At 33.2% G+C, this 20,589-nt stretch overlaps 2 protein-coding genes across 2 annotated transcripts; both read right to left on the reverse strand.

Annotated features, from left to right (window-relative positions):
• Positions 1-1,271: 1,271 nt before the first annotated feature.
• LOC133199849 (neural cell adhesion molecule 1-like) lies at positions 1,272-6,025 on the reverse strand (the record flags this gene model as incomplete). The annotated part of the gene is made up of 6 exons (XM_061335670.1): positions 1,272-1,319; positions 1,951-2,240; positions 3,973-4,257; positions 4,777-5,079; positions 5,182-5,454; positions 5,818-6,025. Coding segments are annotated over 5 exons (1,215 nt in total), but the record flags the coding sequence as incomplete, so codon positions are not given.
• On the reverse strand, positions 6,019-7,071 carry LOC133199870 (uncharacterized). Its single transcript, XM_061335690.1, has 2 exons — positions 6,460-7,071; positions 6,019-6,129 (listed from the first exon to the last, which is right to left on the reverse strand). Exons 1-2 carry the CDS (start codon positions 7,067-7,069, stop codon positions 6,026-6,028), a joined length of 714 nt encoding a protein of 237 aa, XP_061191674.1. The 5' UTR covers positions 7,070-7,071; the 3' UTR covers positions 6,019-6,025.
• Positions 7,072-20,589: the final 13,518 nt, after the last annotated feature.

Raw genomic sequence — 20,589 nt, forward strand, 5'->3', positions numbered from 1 at the left:
AAGCCATGATTAGTAATATAGATATGGAAGCATCCTGAGGTAGTGTAAATTAAAGTTTGTTCCCCCCTCCCCGTTCAATACTTAAGTGATTTTTGCTTCGTCGTAGCCAATGAGCTGAGGTGAGAGATGAGGCCCATGGGCCTCTTGTTTCATATGTGACAAATCACATTAGAAGCATCTAATGGCTATATACTAATTAAATTGATTCAAAGGTCAACAAAAAACTGCATAAACATTTATTTCATATGCAAAATAACCCTTCCCTACACATGTTTTTACATTGTTCTACAAGTAAATTATTAATTGAAGAATGTTACATGATTGTCATCTTTATCAAAATGGTAAGGCGACGATTATTTGATTCTGGAGGGGGTGGGTGGGTGGTAGATATTGGAAATAAATAATTCGTCCTCGAAAATGGTGAAAAAAAATTATCTGACCTCGACAAGGGTTACTACCCCATCCCCCTCCTTTAAAATTGAGTTTTCGAGCTTAGGCGTTCCAACCTTTTTTTGTCAAACTTTCTTTCAGTGAAGAAAATAAATAATCAGTCCTTGATCATCTTGAAAAAAAGTAATCTGTCCTTGACTGGCATGAAAATAAATAACGTTAATCTTACTCGAACTATATGCCAGCCTTCCTTCCACCCAGAATCAAATGGCCGTCCCCTAACCCAAGTATGAAAGCAAATAAGAAACTATAATAGTATTTCTTTTTGAATAACAGATAGCTTAGTACATGTTATCAAATTTTCATACATGGAGGAATACTTCTTCTGCTTAAGATAAAACTTATGTCAAATATTACCTGTTAAGGATAATTTCAGTGACTTTAAATCTTTCTCAGATATTTCTCTGATGAGATCCAGCTTCAGGTTGTTAAATCTGATTGAAGATCCTTTCTTACTAAAGATGGTTGTAAGTGTACTGGTAACTATAAAACAATAATTAGAAAAAAGAGGAGAACACATTACTAGAATACTTGTGCATTCTTCATTTTGACTTGCTGGTATTAATTGAATATCATATTTACAAAGATATATAAATCCGTGAGAAATAAAAGCGCATGTCATGCTTGAATTTAGTTCAGTAATAGCTTTGAATTTCATATTTTTCGAGGTTGAAAAATTGAGTCAGATTTTTATTAAAAACGAATTTACCTTCATTCTTACTTTTAATTAAACTTCTTTAATCTCTATACATATATACTTATATACTTTTAATGAAATATTTCTATTGCAGAGGAGAAATATGATTTTACACTATATGCCCTACCTTTGTTATCTGGCATTTCTTGCTTTGTACATGAGCATCTCTCGTCTAAAAATTTCAAATAGTCACATTTTGCCATAAAATTAACATAATAGCCAAGAAAAAAATATTTATCATTCTCTTTGTTACTCTCTTAATTTTACTTAAAGATAAACATGCTCTTAATTTAGTTTTCTTCTTGTATCAATTGTGGTAACACATCTTGTATCAATTGTGGTAACACATCTTGTATCAATTATGGTGACACACAATTAATTTTTACAATACCAATAATGCATTAGGAAGAAAATACATTTTTCTTATTATAAATCAATGGGAAAGTATTTAAGCTATATAAGAAAATAATTACTGAACTTAAATTGGTGAATATTGGAAGTCGTTGACTTTACAAAAGCGCTCACAAGTTCGTCCTTTGTTTATCCAACTGGAGCCAATGTTCACCAAGATAAGTTCAATAACCATATAGTATCAATTTGTTTTAAGAGGTCAAGATGGTCATGGTATACTGACTATTTAATCTTCCTCGAAAAGAAGAGTTCAGTATGAAAATGTAGTAAATTGCATAAGATATCACATAGATAATATTCAATAATAGTAGGAATACATTTTTCTTAAATAGAAATGGTTTATGACTATAAAAAGTATATATATTTGATTTGTTGATGATTTTTAAACACACCTGGAATCTCCTTTGCAGTGGTTCCAATAAAGTTTTGAACCTCTATTAGGAAGAGATGATTTTGTAATGTTACTTTCTGTTTAACACACAGCAAAGGTTCAGGAAGATTGTTTGATGATCCTCTGTACTCTTCACTGGTGATGTCTAATGGTATACATAACTATTGCTGGTATCGCTCTTTATGCTCCACTGAGCTTGAATTGGTTCTGGAACTGATTTTATCAAGGCTGTGAAAATGTATTTGTCACTCCCTCGTATTTTTGGTCCTTGTATTTCAATTTCAGGAACTCCTGGCGTGAATAGAATTTAAAAGGATTATATAATCATCTTAAATTATGTAAAATCAATCAAATTAAATCAAAAGGTTAACAAATGGGCGCTTATGAGAAAACCATACGACACAAAAATTTTGTTGTGGATTGTGTTTTCCAATAAAAAACTAAAACCTGAGCAATATTCTATTACTAGTTTTCTTGGGATACTGTAAAACGATACAATATGGCGCACTTCTAATTTTAGAACATTGGGCGCAAGCGCCCCTGAACGCTAAAATTTATTGTGCGCCTAAGGATTTCTAAATCTTAATTTTTTTGCTGTTCAACAGCGATCACTGAAGTACACGTTAATCGTCGGAACGTGCGATTACGTAATGGAATAGGGTCGCTGTATTTCTGTATACACACTCGCATTGAAAAACTGTAGGATCAATCGAGAAAGTTCAGCTAAATTATGAATTAATTAAACTATTGTTAGTTGTAACCCGGTACCTATCAGCAGCACATTCAAAGTTGGGCTTCTTCTATCGCCTCGAGGTGAACAATGCAATCAAGCGTGGGGATCGACCATGCAGAAAATATATGATTATGTTTACCAGTTATCCAAGTAACTTTTCTTCGATGCATGCATGGTTTTACTATGAATAAAATTCGTGAACACCCTACAATCATTTACTGAAATATATTACCTTTTATTTATTTAAAAAAGTTTAAAATCTACAATGTGCCACGTCCATATGCGTGCAACACCATGGAAGTGAACAAATGTTTACTTGTGTACGCGATTGTGCTATTGTGTTTGCGTGCTTGAATGATCACAAAAACAAATACGGGCGTGGATCAAAGGAAAAAAATATAACATTTATATATTTTAATGACAAGCACAAGCGCTAAAATTTATTTGCGGCCACATATGATCCACATATGCATTGCCTATCATATGAGGATCATATGAGAATCATGTATATTCAATCATATGAGTATCATATGTGGCAAATCATATGTGGATCATATGTTTACACATGTGAATCATATGGAGCAATATACTTATGATACACAAAGGAAAGGTCCTGCATATGAGAGTCATATGGATGCTTTGAGGATGATCATGTAATAACTAAATGTTGAACGAAGTTGGTGTCCCACTCACGATCGCATCCGACTCACGTTCAGTTTACCATATGAGAATCATATAAAACAGATCTGTGTTTATTTATTTGTACTTGCTATACACAGGTAATATTCATTTTTATTCAACGAGATAAAAAAAATACATTTATTCAATGTTAATCAGTTAACACTTGAATAATTTCGTATTCAGCTTAATATGAATAAGTTGATGTTAGTTTTTAACAAGTAGATTACATGACTAAAAATAATTTCAATAACATATATCAAGATGTGTAAATTTAAATGTGTATTTATTCAAAAGAATCAAGATGTTTATTTCCTTAAGGAATCATCTTCAATGTGAAAAATCAATATATCAGGTTATATACCGTATTAATCTGCTTTTGCAATAGGTCTTATCGATAGTAGACAGAAGTATCGAAAGGGAATAAAGTTTGAAATATATGGATCAACTTTTATAACCATGAAAAGGTTCGTCAAATTTCAGAAAAATTGTGTTCTGAAATTAAACCAAACCTGTAGTAAAAGTTAGCATGTGGAAACAATTAAAATTGCATTTCGGTAATCGTTACAACACTGTATATAACATTTCGCTCCACGAAAAGAAGAATCATACCAAAAATAATTTTCTTCCCAACCGTTGATCCCACCGCGTTAGAGGCTTTACACTGATACGCTCCAGCGTCCGACTGGTTGACGTTTGTAATGGTTAATGATGGTTCATCAATTGTTCCTCCTGTATACTTCCCTCTACTTCCAGGTATGTCGATGACATTTTCATCTTTCTTCCACACAATTTCACTAATAAGAGGGGATTGTTTATAAAGAAAAATTTGGCATGTCATTATAACAGAACGGCTTTGGATGTTGATTTCATGGCCGTTAGAAATGTTTGGGGGATCTAGAAATGTAAAGAGTACAAATCCTCACAAAAATACATTAGTTAAGTATAGTTTTCTATACTATAATATCAAAGTTTTTACTATACTAAATCAAAGTATTTTTACAATGAATTCAGTTTGCTTATATTTCATATTCTCTTGCTCATACATGCAAATTTATATATATATATATATATATATATATATATATATATATATATATATATATATATATATATATATATATATATATATATATATATATATAATGGACCTATTAATTATATAATCACATATTATTTCCAAAATTAAAAATCACTGTTATCAAATTTAAGAGATTTTTAGCTTTGAAATCTCAAATAAAAGTTCTAGAGTAAAGTTTTACTATGTGTAAATCAAATTATCAAAGTATTTTACTAAACCATGATAAACTTAAGTTAACTATAGTTAAATATAGTACAATTTTGTTAAGGAATATACCTGAAATGATTTAATATCAGTTTTTTAGTTGACAAACTGTGAAAGATTTTTCTACGTACCTCCTGTTACATTAAGTAAAACTGTGTTACTGACACATTCTCCTATCCCATTCCATATATGAAGTCGGTAATACAGTTTGTCATCAAACGTTACTGATTTCAACCTAAATACAGGATGACTCGGATCTAATATACTATTTGAATATTTTCGATCTCCAACGTTGATAGTTTCAAAGATAACAGCGTCATAGCTCTTTTCCCACACTGCTCTTTCCGCCGGTGGACAAGATGATATAACAGAGATTATGTCAGTGTTTTCCCCGTAACAAACCGACTCTGCTAAAACACTGACCTTTGGTACACCTACAAGTGCAATTCTGCAAGCTTTAACAATGAAATCTTTAATCAGCATCATTATTTTCGTAATTGACCATCACTGAGGTACTATTATAAATCAAAGCTAACCTAAAGTTAGTAGCTCTGCCACAGCACCAACTGCATTGGCTATGATACAGTTGTACTCTCCACTGTCCTCAATCGAGGGGGAAGTTATAGTGAGAGAAGTATCTGATAGGCCTCCACCAAGGTATTTTTCCTGATCTTTATTTATTACCTCGCCGTTTTTGGTCCAAGCAATATGATGTACTTTTGGAGAGTCTTGTGATACTTTGTACTTGTAATGAAGAGTTATACCGTCCTTTCCCGAGGTAACTTCTAATCTCTGAAGAACTGGTCGCTCTGCAACGGTTTAGTTATTTAAAGATATTCAGCAGAGAATCTTCATCTATAGTTTTGTTATTGCATATTTAACAGAGTTTAAAGAAACCTTAGTGGGAAGTTAACTTTGACTAATAATGTGTCAAAAAATCTTTACAATAGCAATAGCTTCGCACAAGGTTTATATGAAAAACTAAAGAAGATTGGATTGATTGCTTATGGTTATTATTCCTTTTGCAAAGAAAAAAATGCATTAGAAAAATTAAAGTTACTGTATGACTATGAAATGAAAGGAAGTATTCAACTAGAGTGTCGACATATTTATTATTTTCAACTGTCTTTTATTAACAATGATTCTGATTGAATTACGTAAAAAAAATCTACCTCCGGTGACCTTCAAGGTCACAACGTTGCTTGGTATTTTTATGTGCTGCCCATTGGAAGTCCCTGATATTATAGCCTGGTAGTCACCCTGATCATCCTTTGATACCCTCTGTATGACGAGCTGTCTATTGGTGCTGTCTGTATATTTCTCTGTACTGGTATCAATCTGTTCTAAATTGTTACCTCTAACTCTGTGCCACGTGATGGGTCAGTTTTGTGTTGACATTGATGTTTGTTCTATGTCAGCTTCAAAGAATGCTGTTTCTCCACACATTATTGTCGCATTCCGTCGTAAAGTAATTGATGGAAATTCTTGTGTAAGAAAATTAATATCATGTCATTACTGACTTCAGTGTAGGTCGATATAACTATAGGGACCCATGTTAAGCGATATTGATAGAAGTCATAGAAAGTGAAATCAAGAGAACGTGCGAGGGCGATAGCACTGATTATGAAGTTAATATCGCCTGAAATGGGTTCTTATATTGTCAAAAATAGTTATGTTATGTAATCCCCTAAAACTGATAACACAGAATATTGTAAGTGGAATGAGGGCTTATTAAGATACGGTTTAAGCCATGTGTACAGAGCAACGGTAAGTTATGTAATAATAAAAACGTTAGAACTGGCAGACAGACTTACCTTCCTTTTCTTTCAAAATCCTAAGTGTTGCTTCTAGCATTAGTTTGTATTTTTCCATATCTTCAAAACCAAAGTTACATTTCCTGATATCTGCCAGTTCTTTCTCATAATTAACTGCATTGAACCCTTGTTTACTTAAATATGAATCCATCCGATTCATCACATCTTCTATCTCCGTCCAACGTGATTCAAACATTGCATCAGGAATACTAGAAGATTCCAAATGTCCAAGCATATCGTTTCGGAACTGCCTGAGACGCTCGATATCATCACCAATCTTAACATCAGTGGCTTTTGGTTGTTTTCCCCAACCTTGTGTTGGTACTAAATGCGGACACAGATTTTGTATGAGTTTATATAACAATGAAACATCGAATTTGCAATAGTCAGGAATATCCGTAGGCGAAAGAAAGCAGATTTTCCGCTGTTCCACATTCAGTTTGTATTTTCCGGTTAACAAAACAGTGCAAGAGCTGATGGCATTGTACAAGTCAATAGGCTTGATATAAAGTTTAAGAATATCTTTCATTGGTAATTTTATTTTGTCTACTACGGCTATTCCTAGATGGACGAAGTTCTGTTGGTCAGTTGGTAAGAGTTTTGATGTCATTGTTATTTATGAGTTTGTAAACATTTCAAGACAAAATTTAGTTGATTTTAACCAAAACTTCATTCATGCACTTTTTTAACTGAAAAAAAGAAGGTGAGCGATTAATAAGTGATCATTTTTTCTGAACAAAAAGTGTGATTTTTTTCAACCCCCTGCATAATTATTAAATCTTACAAGTTACATATGTTTTATTTTGTCAGTATGCTTAAGGCGTCGAAAACGTTGGGAGATAAATGAGATAAATTGGTGTAAATCAGATGTGGATACTTAAAAATTCCAAGGAACTTTTGGAAAATTTGAAATCACAAGATTTTACCAAAATCAACAGCTTAAAAACTTACGACTTTTCAACTTTATACACAACCATTCCCCACGATAAATTAAAGTCCAGGCTTTTTGATATCATTGACAGCTGCTTTTTCAATAAAAATGGAACTCGTAAATATACTTACCTTGTCATTGGTCATTTGCAAAATTATTTTGTTAAAAAACATTCTGATTGTACACACAAGTACTCTGAAGTTGACATTAAAAAGATGCTTGAGTTTTTGATTGACAATATCTATGTGGTTTTTGGAGACCAGGTCTTCCAACAATCTATTGGGGTACCAATTGCGCCCCGTTATTAGCAGACCTTTTTTTGTATTCATTTGAAACAGAATTTGTCCAAAATCTTGTACGTGAAAAGAAGAAAACACTTGCTGTGGCGTTCAACTCGACATTTAGATATATCGACGATGTATTGTCAATTAACAATGGCTATTTTCATTCTTATGTCGATACGATATATCCTGGTGAACTTGAGATAAAAGATACCACAGAGTCTGACACATCTGTTTCATATTTGGATATTTTACTTGAAAAAGACGTTAATGGTAATCTAACAACCAAGCTTTATGATAAACGTGATAACTTTAACTTTTCAATCGTCAACTTCCCTTACTTATGCAGCAATATACCTTCATCACCTGCATACGGGGTATATATCTCTCAGTTGATTCGATACGCAAGAGCATGCTCTACGTATGTACAATTTCTAAAACGAGGTAAATTATTGACAAATAAGTTGATGAAACAAGAATATCAGCTGTCTCATTTAAAGTCATCATTTCGTAAGTTCTATGTTCGATACAATGACCTTGTCAGCAAATACAATTTATCATTGACTCAAATGCTGACTGACGTTTTTCATACTAATTGTTAGACCATTATTTACACACTGAATTGTCGACGGATTTTTCCGTTATTTCCCGATCATGACAAGGAGCACACGGCGGGTGTGACCGGTCGGCAGGGGATGCACACTCCTCCATGGCACCTGATCCCACCTCTGATGTTTGGAGGTCCGTGTTTGCTCTGCTCCTTTTTTGAATTGTATAATGGAGTTTTGAGCCTGAATACTGTTCGTTATCTCCATATATTTCATGTATCAGATGGAGATATTTAATTACAGAATTATAAAACATATTTCTCCTGTTTGATTTCATATAAATGGTTTCCGTTTCAACTCCTTCCACGGCGATATCCCTGTCAGCAATAGATCGAACTATTTGACTTTACAGTAAATAAATTCTTGCATTACATAGTTTTTCAAATATGGTTGCCTGTTTGCCTTATGTCTCTTCAAGAATTTTTCACTCATTTTGGGACGCGATTAAGAGCCAGTGGTGGGCTGAAAATTTAGACTAATGTCCTATCACAGCACAGGAAGTTGGTTGTTACGGTTTTATCAGAAGGACTAGCCTCCAAGTCCGACGGTGGGATTTGAACATGAGACATAAATTTCTACTCATTACTCAGTGATTATGAAAAACATTCCAGCCAAAAAAAATTTTTGAAACCAAAATTTTGTTCCTACCCAAATACTATGAGGTTTTGTGAAGTCATGTGCCGAAATGATGTTTATTCTTTGAAGAAATTATGTACATTTATTACACATATTAATAGTATGGTCTGTTCACCTTAGCTAGATTAATTAATCTCACCTTTTTTGATCCACTGTATTATATAGGCCATTATTGATTAAATAAACATTTCCACATCTGGATTCTAGCCTTTACTCAAGTTCCCTATCAAAAGAAGAAATTCTTCAATTCACCCTAAAGTGTTAAAGAGACACCGTGACGTAAGAGCGGGAAAAATTGACAAAATCAGAATTTTTGCATGACACATGCAAATTTTGTCCAGTTCTTGAAGATTTTAGGTTTCAGAAAATTACAGGTTTAGAGCCTAAAAAATCTAATTTTATGGAGAAAAATGAAATTTAAAAAAATCTGTATATAACCCAACGCAAAAATATTGCTTCACTTCTTCCTCTTTATTGTACGCATGCGCTGAAAAGTTGAAGAATTTACCATGGTGTCATTTCTATAGATATAAATGTCGGATGACCGAGAATTTTGATACAAACTTCAAAAAAGATGATAAGTACTTATTCCTCACTTTTGCTTGCTCCAATTCATTGTTGTTTACAAAATAAAGGACGCGTGTCCTTGACATTGACGATGAAAACTTAAGCGATAGATACAACATTTGTTTTTCCGACACTTACATTTTGTAATTCTTTTCTTGTTTTACAGTGCAGCAGCTGAGTTTTCAAAACTTTGCTATATTCACATTTCACATAAATCTTTTGTTTTGTGATACAATTATCTTAAAAGAAACACATAATTATGACTCATTTTGTAACTTTAAATATACTTTTAATATTCCAGTCTATTGAAGTGGGTTTCATTTCTACTTAATTACTTTGTTAAAAATTATTCTGAATCTATATACAAATTCTCTGAATTAAGTTGATATTAAGAAAAATGATGGAGATGCTCATTGACAATACAATACATTTTACTTATTTACACCTGATTACGTTTTCTTAATTTCAACTTTCTACACAATTATTTCCCACGATAAATTAAAGTCCGGCTTTTTGTCTGTAAATAATGGAACGCTATTAGTAACAATGGGAAGAGGTGATTTCTAAAATATACATGTTGTCTATCAGAAACTCAAGCATCTTTATAATATTTAGTGTTTAAAAGTTCTTTAAAGACTTTTTTACTCATTGAAATATATTTAATAAATCCAGTAAGGTTTCAAGGTGACATAAATTCCATATCCAACACAGGCAGGGATCAAGGATTTTATCCTAAGGGGATTTGTTTGTAGAAAAAAAATACTAAAAACTTTTCTGATACCTTCAGATACATTTCCTTACCTTAAGGAGTCCGTGTTACCTTGTTGGGGTGGGGGTCAACATTATTTTTCCTAGCTTTAACATAGAAATCTAAGAAATCTCAAATATTTTATATATTTAAAACATATTTAAAATATTCCAATACCTGGGGCCTGAAACCGGAATCGAGAACTTCAATTTCTTTTTTACCATCTCATTTCTAAACGAACCACTCCATCCCTAAAAATATCAGAAAAGGGTTTTCACTGGTCACAGCATCAATGTGGTAAAAGATGCGACGAACTAGCGCTACTGTTTTCTTAATTTGAAAATGATCCTAATGTGGTTTTTCGATGATCAGTTTTCTCGATTAAATACTTACTTTTAACTTTTATTTTAGAGCACATAAACATGTCGGTTATGGGACATGTCAACATGCAAAACGAAAGTAGAGAAAATCGAAATTTTACGTAAATAATTTTCTTACTTATTGACAATTAATTTCCATATCTTTTCCATGTTTTTATAATCCCTTGACCTTAAATTTCTACAAATTAATCATAAATATCATGAACCGTTACACAGATATCAAGAGGTGCTTCGGGTTTCCTTCTATTCCAAAAATAGCTATATGTTACAATATATTGTACTATTATAGGTAAGGTTTGTAACTTTCTATTTACTGATAATTGTTTAATGATATTATTTCACAGTAGTAAATTGCTGTGTAAATACATTGCTTAATGTTTGTTTGTTAATTTGTATCACCTCCCAACTTCTAGTTATTCACAGTGGAGTCTGTCTGGTAGGGGGAGCTTGGTAGCCAGCATCTAATCAGCAATATATAACTGTCATTGAGGGGATGACCAGTATAAATAGGGTTCAATTGGTTAATTGCCCTGTAGACTTGTTGATTATTTTGAAGATGTCGGAGGCACAATTAAGACGGGCTAGAGAGCATTTGGTAATTAAACATTTATTATAGTTTGGTTAAGATTTACCAAGTGGCACCTGATATTTCACCGAAATCCTTGGTAAAATTATTGCACACCAAGGGCTTTTGGAGAAATTATTTGTGATAGCCTAAATTATTAAACGGCTATTACTTCTCTTATCTCTGGGAATTAACACCAGCACCAATTTTACACAGAAATATTTATCAAGGTGTTGTATATTGGTGACTTGGTTAATTTTGGTAAAGACCGAGCCGCACCGAAATATTTACCAAGGTGTAGCTCTGGTGATTGATTAATTAGGGAATTGAATTAACAATAAAATATTCATGGGTAATTACATATAACTTTGGAAATTATTAGGTAAGTTAGATGAATAAAAGAAGTTGGGATGAATTAATTTCATTATTTTCATAAGTTTCTTCATTTTCTTTAAACTGTAAATAAATGGTAGAATAGAATTGGTTTTATTTCTTAAAGAAAAGTAAAGGTCTATCTATTAATACAAGGATTACTTTATCAAATTGTTACATTGGGATTTACTAGTTCAGTGGATTTTTGTTGGTGGTACAGTGTGTGATTCAGTATGGAGTACTAAATAATTTTCACAATAAAAACCACGTTCCCTATAAAAATTGTGTTGACGAGTTCGCCTCGCGTCACACATAGAATCAAAGTATTGGAAGTACTGCAAGTCGGTGTCATCGTTTTCTTGACCCATTTATACTTAGATTAATCTGCAACATGTGAATTGGTCGAAAGAGTCACCGAATCTTGAGTAAAAATTACAATTATTTTAAAAAAAAAAAAAGGAAAATCTACATTTGTTAATGAAAAAAAATCAATTATTTATAAGAAGTTTGGCAAAAAAGTAAGATATATTCAGAGGAGATTCAGAAAAGTTTCACATTATTACATTTTATTCTATGATAGAATATATTGTGTTTAATCACACCAGATAATGCATAGGTTCTTTATTCACAGGGGAAACTTTGATAATCATTATTAAAGTGATACATATTTTCAATTTTTTTTTACAAATCGAAATAGGAAAGGAACATAATATTAAAGAACCTAGGATAACTTTCAGTTAATCTTTTTTTTTTTTTTTTGATCACGATAATTAGATTTGCAATTTTATAAACATTTATGCCTAAAGTGTTTCAAATTGTATAGAAATGTTCGTGAACATTTTGATCCTGAGGTATAAATTGTTAGGTAAAACCTTTTAGGTCGATTCTTAATTTACGTCTATCTTTAAAAAATTGAAAAGTCATTATTATCACATTGATAAGATAGTCGTATTTGTTTGGTCTTTGCAGAAGCAGGCAAGGAAACTTAATTTCAGTTTTCATGGTTTGTTAATGAAGTTTGCATTTATTATATATACATAAAAACATATTCTACCCAATGTGCAAAATAGCATATCCAAGGAAGTAAATTGAGATAGAACATATTTCCAATACTGCTATGTTTTCATTTTTTATTTACAATAATCTGACTACATCTTACTCTAAAAAAAAGCTTTATTAACAATGACAAAAGAAGATTGTTTAATTTTCAGATGACGTCATTCAAAATAAAAATGTTTTCGTTAATGGAAACGACCAAATCTTTCCGCTTATTAGTTTATTACCAAACAATGGGATCTTTAAGAAAAATAATATATATCTTGGGCTCAGTATAAATTTTGTTATATACGTTAACGTTGAATACACATATATCCTTTTAAAGAATTAAGTTCCAAATCTGGGAAGATCCTCCTGCATACAGACATTCGTGTGTTGTTTGCCAGAGACAAAGGATGACTGCACTTAAGGACATGCGAAAATTGTGACAAAATAAACTTTCAAAACAAGCATTTTTCTTTTAATTGCACGAATGGTCAACATCTAATCTACAACTTTATGCAATTACATTAAATAAAAGTACGTATTTACGAAGTACGAAGCTGTTTTCTAAGGCGGGGGTCATCACAATTTCTTGAATCTCCGTACGATAATGAGGACGCCCACTTTTTCACTGACTTAATACATAGTCAGCGCACGTTTGTCTATTGTTCTCCGTTTAACAGTAGTTATATATTTGCATTAACAATGTTGTGTCAAAAGGAGATTAATAGACAAACATGCGCTCATGGTTTAAACGAGAAAAAACTGCTTCTTCTTACATTTGCTCTCTCTCTATTGTAACCAAGGGCTGTGACATGTTTAATATTATAATTCACCACGTGATTTCTTACCTCAGGTAACTCTGTGAATACTAAATTCCGTCATGTGACTTGTAAAGTAGCAAGTTTTGTGCTAACTAGGACGAAGTGCTCGAACACGTTAAATTGTTAGGCATTGATTTAAAAGATTCTTTACTTACATGGACGTCGCTCATATTGTTAATTTCGTTTTTGAAACCTCTGAAAATAGTGTACTTGTGTCATACAGAATAAAGAGGGAATGGGAAAGAGTGATCTTATATTTTTTAATACATGTCATTGTTATTTATCTAGTCTAATTTTAGACCCATTCTTACAATATTAGCTCCACCTCTCATGCATACCTAATGTTTAATAAAGGGCAGGTAAGTGTAAATTCTCTATATTTGGAAAGAATAAGGACAGAAAACAGAATCATTTTATTGTATCACAGTCTAAGATCATTTTAATATTTAAATTCGGTTCGAAATTGACAGGATTCTTTCATAAATATATAAAAATGAAATAAGATTATGGTATATAAGCAACAGAAGCGACCGAAAACGACCCAAAGTGCAGTCATCCTTTGAATTTGACCCAAAATGTGAACTACGATCATTCACAGACCCTCCTTCCTACCCCAAGTTCTCTCCACGGAGGTGATGAGGGCTGAAACTAGGTCAAATCTAGTGTAAACTAGGTCAAGTCTTGTGTTAACTAGATCAGATCTAGTGTAAACAAGGTCAAATCTGCTATAAACTAGTTCAAATCTGGTGTAAACTAGGTCAAGTCTGGATTTTAGGAAAACCGTTCTTTGATTGTGGCCACTTAAAGACCATAAGCTTGTTAAGTCTGTTTATCTAGGTCAGATCTAGTTTATCTTGACTAATTAAACCTGTAATAAGTTAACACTTAAACTAGATCAATGTATCTAGGTCATTCCTGGTCAGGCATGAATGTTAACGTTTATATGTGTATCATTTAAAAAAAAGATTCATTTGTAAATTTATAATCTGTTTGTGTTTGGGTTTGTTATTTTATTTATGTATGAGAATCAGTAAGCGTTTGATCCTTACGTTTACCTGTGGGTGGGTTTATTGATATTGATTGATCATCTAAGCCTACTAAGGAAGTACACATATACTTCAACAGAAGTGAAAATGTTATGCAGCCTCTTCAATGTTTGTAATATCTGTGATATCCTGCCTATAAACTTTGACATTAATGCTGAAAACTGAAAGCTATACATGAATTCTATCAATACATGTGCCTAGTGTAAACCTATGGTTGTCAGTGTAACCCTGTGGTTGCCAGTGTAAACGTAGGGTTGCCAATGTAAACCTATGGTTGCCAGTGTTAACCTATGCTTTCCAATGTAAACCTATGGTTGCCAGTGTAAACCTATGCATTGAAAAGGAAAGTGGTGGTTCTGAGTTCTTGTGCAACTCTGAATTTTTAGGTCACCTGAGTCACTCAGGTGACCTGTTGCTATCCGTTCTCGTCCGTCGGCGTGCGTCGTGCGTCGTGCGTTAACATTTGAACATTTTTAGCTTCTTCTCTGAAACCGCTAAACCAATTTCAACCAAATTTGGCATATAGCATCTATGGGTAAAAGGGAACAAAAATTGTGAATTTCATGGTCCCTGCCCCCCTGAGGCCTGAGGGGTGGGGCTAAAACCACCAAAAATAATGCAATCTTTAAAAATCTTCTTCTTTACTCCTGGACATCAAGCAGTCAAACTGTTGGCATCATTGTAATAAGCATTGAGCCCTCTACCAAAATTGTGAAATTCATGGCCCCAGGGTCAGGGGTTCTGGCCCCAGGGTGGGGCTATATAGATCATATAGTGAAAGTGCATTATTTCTTTGAAAATCTTCTTCTCTGCTCCTGGGTATTAAATAAGGTAATTAAGTACAAAGTTATGAAGAGCAAGAATGCCTCTTCCAAAATTGTGAAATTCATGGCCCCAGGGTCAGGGGTTCTGGTGTTAGGGCGGGGCTCTATAGATTATATAGTGAAAATGCATTTATTCTTTGAAAATCTTCTTCTCTGCTCCTGGGTATTAAATAAAGTAACTTAGTACATAGTTATGATGAGCAAGAGTGCCTCTTCCAAAATTATGAAATTCATGGCCCCAGGGTCAGGGGTTCTGGCCCGAGGGTAGGGCTATATAGATCATATAGTGAAAGTGCATTATTTCTTCGAAAATCTTCTTCTCTGCTCCTGGGTATTAAATAAGGTTACTAAGTACATAGTTATGATGAGCAAGAGTGCCTCTTCCAAAATTGTGAAATCCATGGCCCCAGGGTCAGGGGTTCTGGTGTTAGGGCGGGGCTCTATTGATTATATAGTGAAAATGCATTAATTCTTTGAAAATCTTCTCCTCTGCTCCTGGGTATTAAATAAAGTAACTTAGTACATAGTTATGATGAGCAAGAGTGCCTCTTCCAAAATTATGAAATTCATGGCTCCAGGGTCAGGGGCTCTGGCCCCAGGGTAGGGCTATATAGATCATATAGTGAAAGTGCATTATTTCTTTGAAAATCTTCTTCTCTGCTCCTGGGTATTAAATAAGGTTACTAAGTACATAGTTATGATGAGCAAGAGTGCCTCTTCCAGAATTGTGAAATTCATGGCCCCAGGGTCAGGGGTTCTGGTGTTAGGACGGGGCTCTATTGATTATATAGTGAAAATGCATTAATTCTTTGAAAATCTTCTTCTCTGCTCCTGGGTATTAAATAAAGTAACTAAGTACATAGTTATGATGAGCAAGAGTGCCTTTTTCAAAATTGTGAAATTCATGGCCCTAGGGCCAGGGGTTCTGGTGTTAGGGTGGGGCTCTATAGATTATATAGTGAAAAAGCATTAATTCTTTGAAAATCTTCTTCTCTGCCCCTGGGTATTAAGTAAAATAACTAAGTACATAGTTATGATGAGCAAGAGTGCCTCTTCCAAAATTGTGAATGTCATGGCCCCAGGGTCAGGGGTTCTGGTGTTAGGGCGGGGCTCTATCAACCATCTAGTGAAAATGCATTGATTCTTTGAAAATCTTCTTCTCTGCTCCTGGGTATTAAACTAAGTAACTAAGTACATAGTTATGATGAGCAAGAGAGCCATTTCCCACATTGTGAATTTCATGGCCCCTGGGTCAGGGGTTCTGGTGTTTGGGCGGGGCTCTATCGACTATATAGTGAAAATGCATTAATTCTTTGAAAATCTTCTTCTCTGCTCCTGGGTATTATTTAAACAAACTAAATGCATGATTATGATGCATAAGGATGCCTTTTTAAAAATTGTGAAATTCATGGCCCCAGGGTGAGGGGTTCCGGTGTTAGGGCGGGGCTCTATTGATTATATAGTGAAAATGCATTGATTCTATGAAAATCTTCTTCTTTGCTACTGGAGATTTTTAAACAAACTAAGTGCATGATTATGATAGGCAAGGATGCCTCTTCCAAAATTTTTAAATACATGGCCTCAGTTTTTGGAGTTCTTGAGGAGGGCGGCTCTATTGATTATATAGTGAAAATGCATTCTATTAATTAATCATTAACTAATCCTGTCTGCTCCTTAGTGTTGAACTGATAAATAAATTGCTTAGCTATGATGAAGATGGGAGCTTTGAACAGAATTTTTAAATCTTGTGGTCCTAGGGTCAGGGGTTCTGGCATAACGAGGAAGGGGGGGGGGGGCTTTTGATAATATAGTGGAAAAGTGTTAATTCTTTGAAGTCCATAGTTATGATGATGAGGGTAACTCTTCCAAATTTGTAAATTTCTTGACCTTTGGTCTTGGGTTCTGGTGTTAGGGTAAGGCTTTGTTGAATCTGTAGTGAAAATGCATTGTACCTGTGAAATTCTTCTCTGCTTCTGGGCATATCGAAAGCAAACTGAGTAAAAGTTTAAATGATATAAGTAAGCGTATTTCTACCAGATTTTTGAACATCTGGACAATTTGTCTAAGCATTCTGGTCCTGGACAGGGCTCTATTAATTTGTATTCTACTGAGAGAAGTTATTCCCCTTTTCCATTCACCTTTGATAATTAATCACTGTAAATAATGTATTTGAAAGATTAATAGAATAATATAATTATACAAGAATGTTTATCGTATAATTCAAAAAGTACTTTCTTAGTTTTAATAATCAGGCAGACCTGTAAGTAATAGATAAATAAAAATGAGACAAAAATAACTTATCTTATTAAAAGTTCTTCAAAGACCATAAGAGAGGTCAATGCTAGAGGGCTTAATATGGGTTTAAAAATAGTACAGATGCACTAATAGTTTGTTAATAGTCTGCATGGTGATAATATTAAGTGGGGGATTAGAACTAAAGTTATGAGTTGATACTGAATACTAGACTAATTATTTTGTTGATCCTGATCTTCCTACTTCTCTTGCTTTAGGGCAACAAAGCTTCATCTGTCAGTGTATTTAACTTCTAAATTGTTGTATTATACTCAGGTGACCGTTAAGGACCTTGGGCCTCTTGTTTTTTAAAATAAACATTGCTCCAGAAATAATTATGAAAGCAACACAAGGACAACAACATTTAATCTCTCTCTCATATACACAGAATGACAGGTTTGTATGTTAAATGATACCTTGTTTGAAATGAAGTCTGTATTGATTTTTGTCTGAATTATATTATTCAAAATTTGAGTGTGTAGTTTTATTGATTATTCTAATATTTATTTGTTCAAGTTCACTGTGTAATCATTTTTTCTTATATAAACTTGTGTAGAAATACAATGTTCACACTTGTCATTTTAAGGAATTTAATAAGTCGAGATTTTGTCCATTGTACTTTACATTCTATTAAATGCTCAAAAATTTTGATGCTCTCTGATTTGTTTAGACGCCTTTTCCTGAGGTATACCTAGGAGTGAGTTCACCTCAAACTGAAGTTCAGGGAGGTCTATTCAGGTTTTCCCCCTTGGCCAACCAGAGACTTGCTCACATTTTTTTAACCAATCAAATCACACATTTTAAAGCAGATGTCTCTGTAAATGTAAACATGGCAGACGCCAGTACCGAGGAGACTAAACTCCTTTATTAGTAAATGATTATTTGTTGTTCGATCGTATCGTTTTCCACTTTTAAACAGTTGTTAAGTTGTTGAAATATACTTATAATGTGTTGTTACACTACACTTAATATTATGAGTCTTTATATCTTTTGGGGAAAAAATCTGAAGTGTCAAAAATGTATTCGAAATTCCTGATCATTTACTAAAACAATTGACTTTTGAATTCGATTTACTCGTGACTATACGGATCTGATCAGGTATTGGTTGAGCCTCGGCCTTCAGCCTCAGTCAACCAATACCTGACCAGGTCCCTATAATCAATAGTAGATCTTATCAAATGTCAATAAGTGTATAGATAATTGCAGGCTCATTTATCAAGAAAGAGTAAACTTTTAATAAAATAAATTTATACATTTTAATTGCATGAAAACTCCTGAAAAATCAAGTTTTGTAGCTCTGCATCTCTGGAAGCTATGCACATTTCTAATATCAACTCCCACTTTAAAATATTTTATTTTTAATAGACACCACTACTTTTGCTAAAGTTAAAAATTTGATATGTTTATGTCTTTTAGAAAACATTATCCGTGTCTTACTATATAAATAGTGCACGTTTTTGAGGGTAACAGTTGAAATTGACACCCCAAGGAAAACCATTGTCAACCGACGCGTCAGCGGAGGTTGACAATGGTTTTCCGAGGGGTGTCAATTTCAACTGTTACCCTCAAAAACGTGCACTATTTATTTTATTATACTGAATGTCTTATTGATTTCGGATGTCATTAAAAAATTCGGAGATCGACGTTAACTTCACGCTTAGAAAGCTTTCAAACTCCCCACTTCTATTTTTCCCAATAGGAAAGCTTCGTAAAAGATTTACCAACCTCTTTATTATTTGTTCGCTACTCAAAAAGTCCTTTATCACCTAAAGTTTGCACTCGCAAGGATGTTTCGTCTGTCGTTTGTCTTTTTCAAGTAAGCCACATCGGACGCAAGCTTTTATTGACGTCGTTTATTCGGCTTCTTTCAAACGCACAACCGACGTTTTGAGAATTCTACGGTGAACCGTACGCGCATGATTTGAACGCATGTGATATTTTCGTAATGTTACCCGTTGTCAAGTGTGTTGCTAACGCTGAGGGTAATATTACGGATTGTTAAATGTGTCTAAACCAATCAGATTTTAGTATTTAACATGAAAGTATAATAAATATAATTATGTAGCTGAAAAGCAGTCATAGCATAAATAGTAACAGAATTTTTTCACACGTGCTACAAAAAAGTAATACAATAAACTCATATCAGACACAAATTAGTGGCTGTTTAATTGTTTTGCATTGTTACCATGGCGACTTGCCCTAAAGTTTAAAAAACATTTTTTCTTTACAATGAAAAGCAATTTTAAAATGAAAAATGTTCTATGTAAATTGTGTAAAAAATACGTACAAAAACCTGAAAGGTATATTTCTGTGACAGACACCCTTATACGTAAATTTGCACAACTTGAAATCCATAAACAACTTAACTGACTCTCAGTTCTAACAAGCTCTAACTTAGATTTCACATGAGTATGGAAAAATGATATTTTAAAGAGTTTCTTTAAATCATAAGTTTCAAATACGTATGTTTTTTTTGTAATGCATTTTTTACAATCTTTGTTCAGGTTACATGTAAATAAAACTTCAAAATAACTAAAAATCTCAATTTCTGAATTCAAAAAAAATCTGTCTGTTACCATGGCAAACAAAAAACTTTGCAAACAAAGTTTGATTATGTTTTTGGTGTAATTATGAGCAAAGTTTTACCAAAATCTGTAACTATGCATGTCAAACTTTTATGTGGTTACACAAGATTGCTTGAAATGATTTGCACGTCGTTTATCCTTATATCTCAAGTATATTACGCCATCTTTAAATATTGTTTGTTTGCCCTTTCCTGACCGACTGGTTAAAAAAGGGCCCGACTCAAAACTTTTTTTTTTACTTTCAAGAACACGATATATTTTATTCCTATTATCACGTCAACAAATGCGCTTTCCCACTTACCCATCGAAGAAAATTTTTTACCCTGATTAGGGAGAGGACAAACAAACATTATTTTAAAGATGGCCTGATTGTGAAGTAAAACATCTCAACAATATCAGTTGATCAACGATTAACATTTATATTTTGTCATGT

Source organism: Saccostrea echinata, unplaced genomic scaffold, assembly GCF_033153115.1.
Source record: "Saccostrea echinata isolate AGI-Se365-2 ecotype Australia unplaced genomic scaffold, CSIRO_AGI_Sech_v1 ptg000036l, whole genome shotgun sequence".
Classification (NCBI taxonomy): domain Eukaryota; kingdom Metazoa; phylum Mollusca; class Bivalvia; order Ostreida; family Ostreidae; genus Saccostrea; species Saccostrea echinata.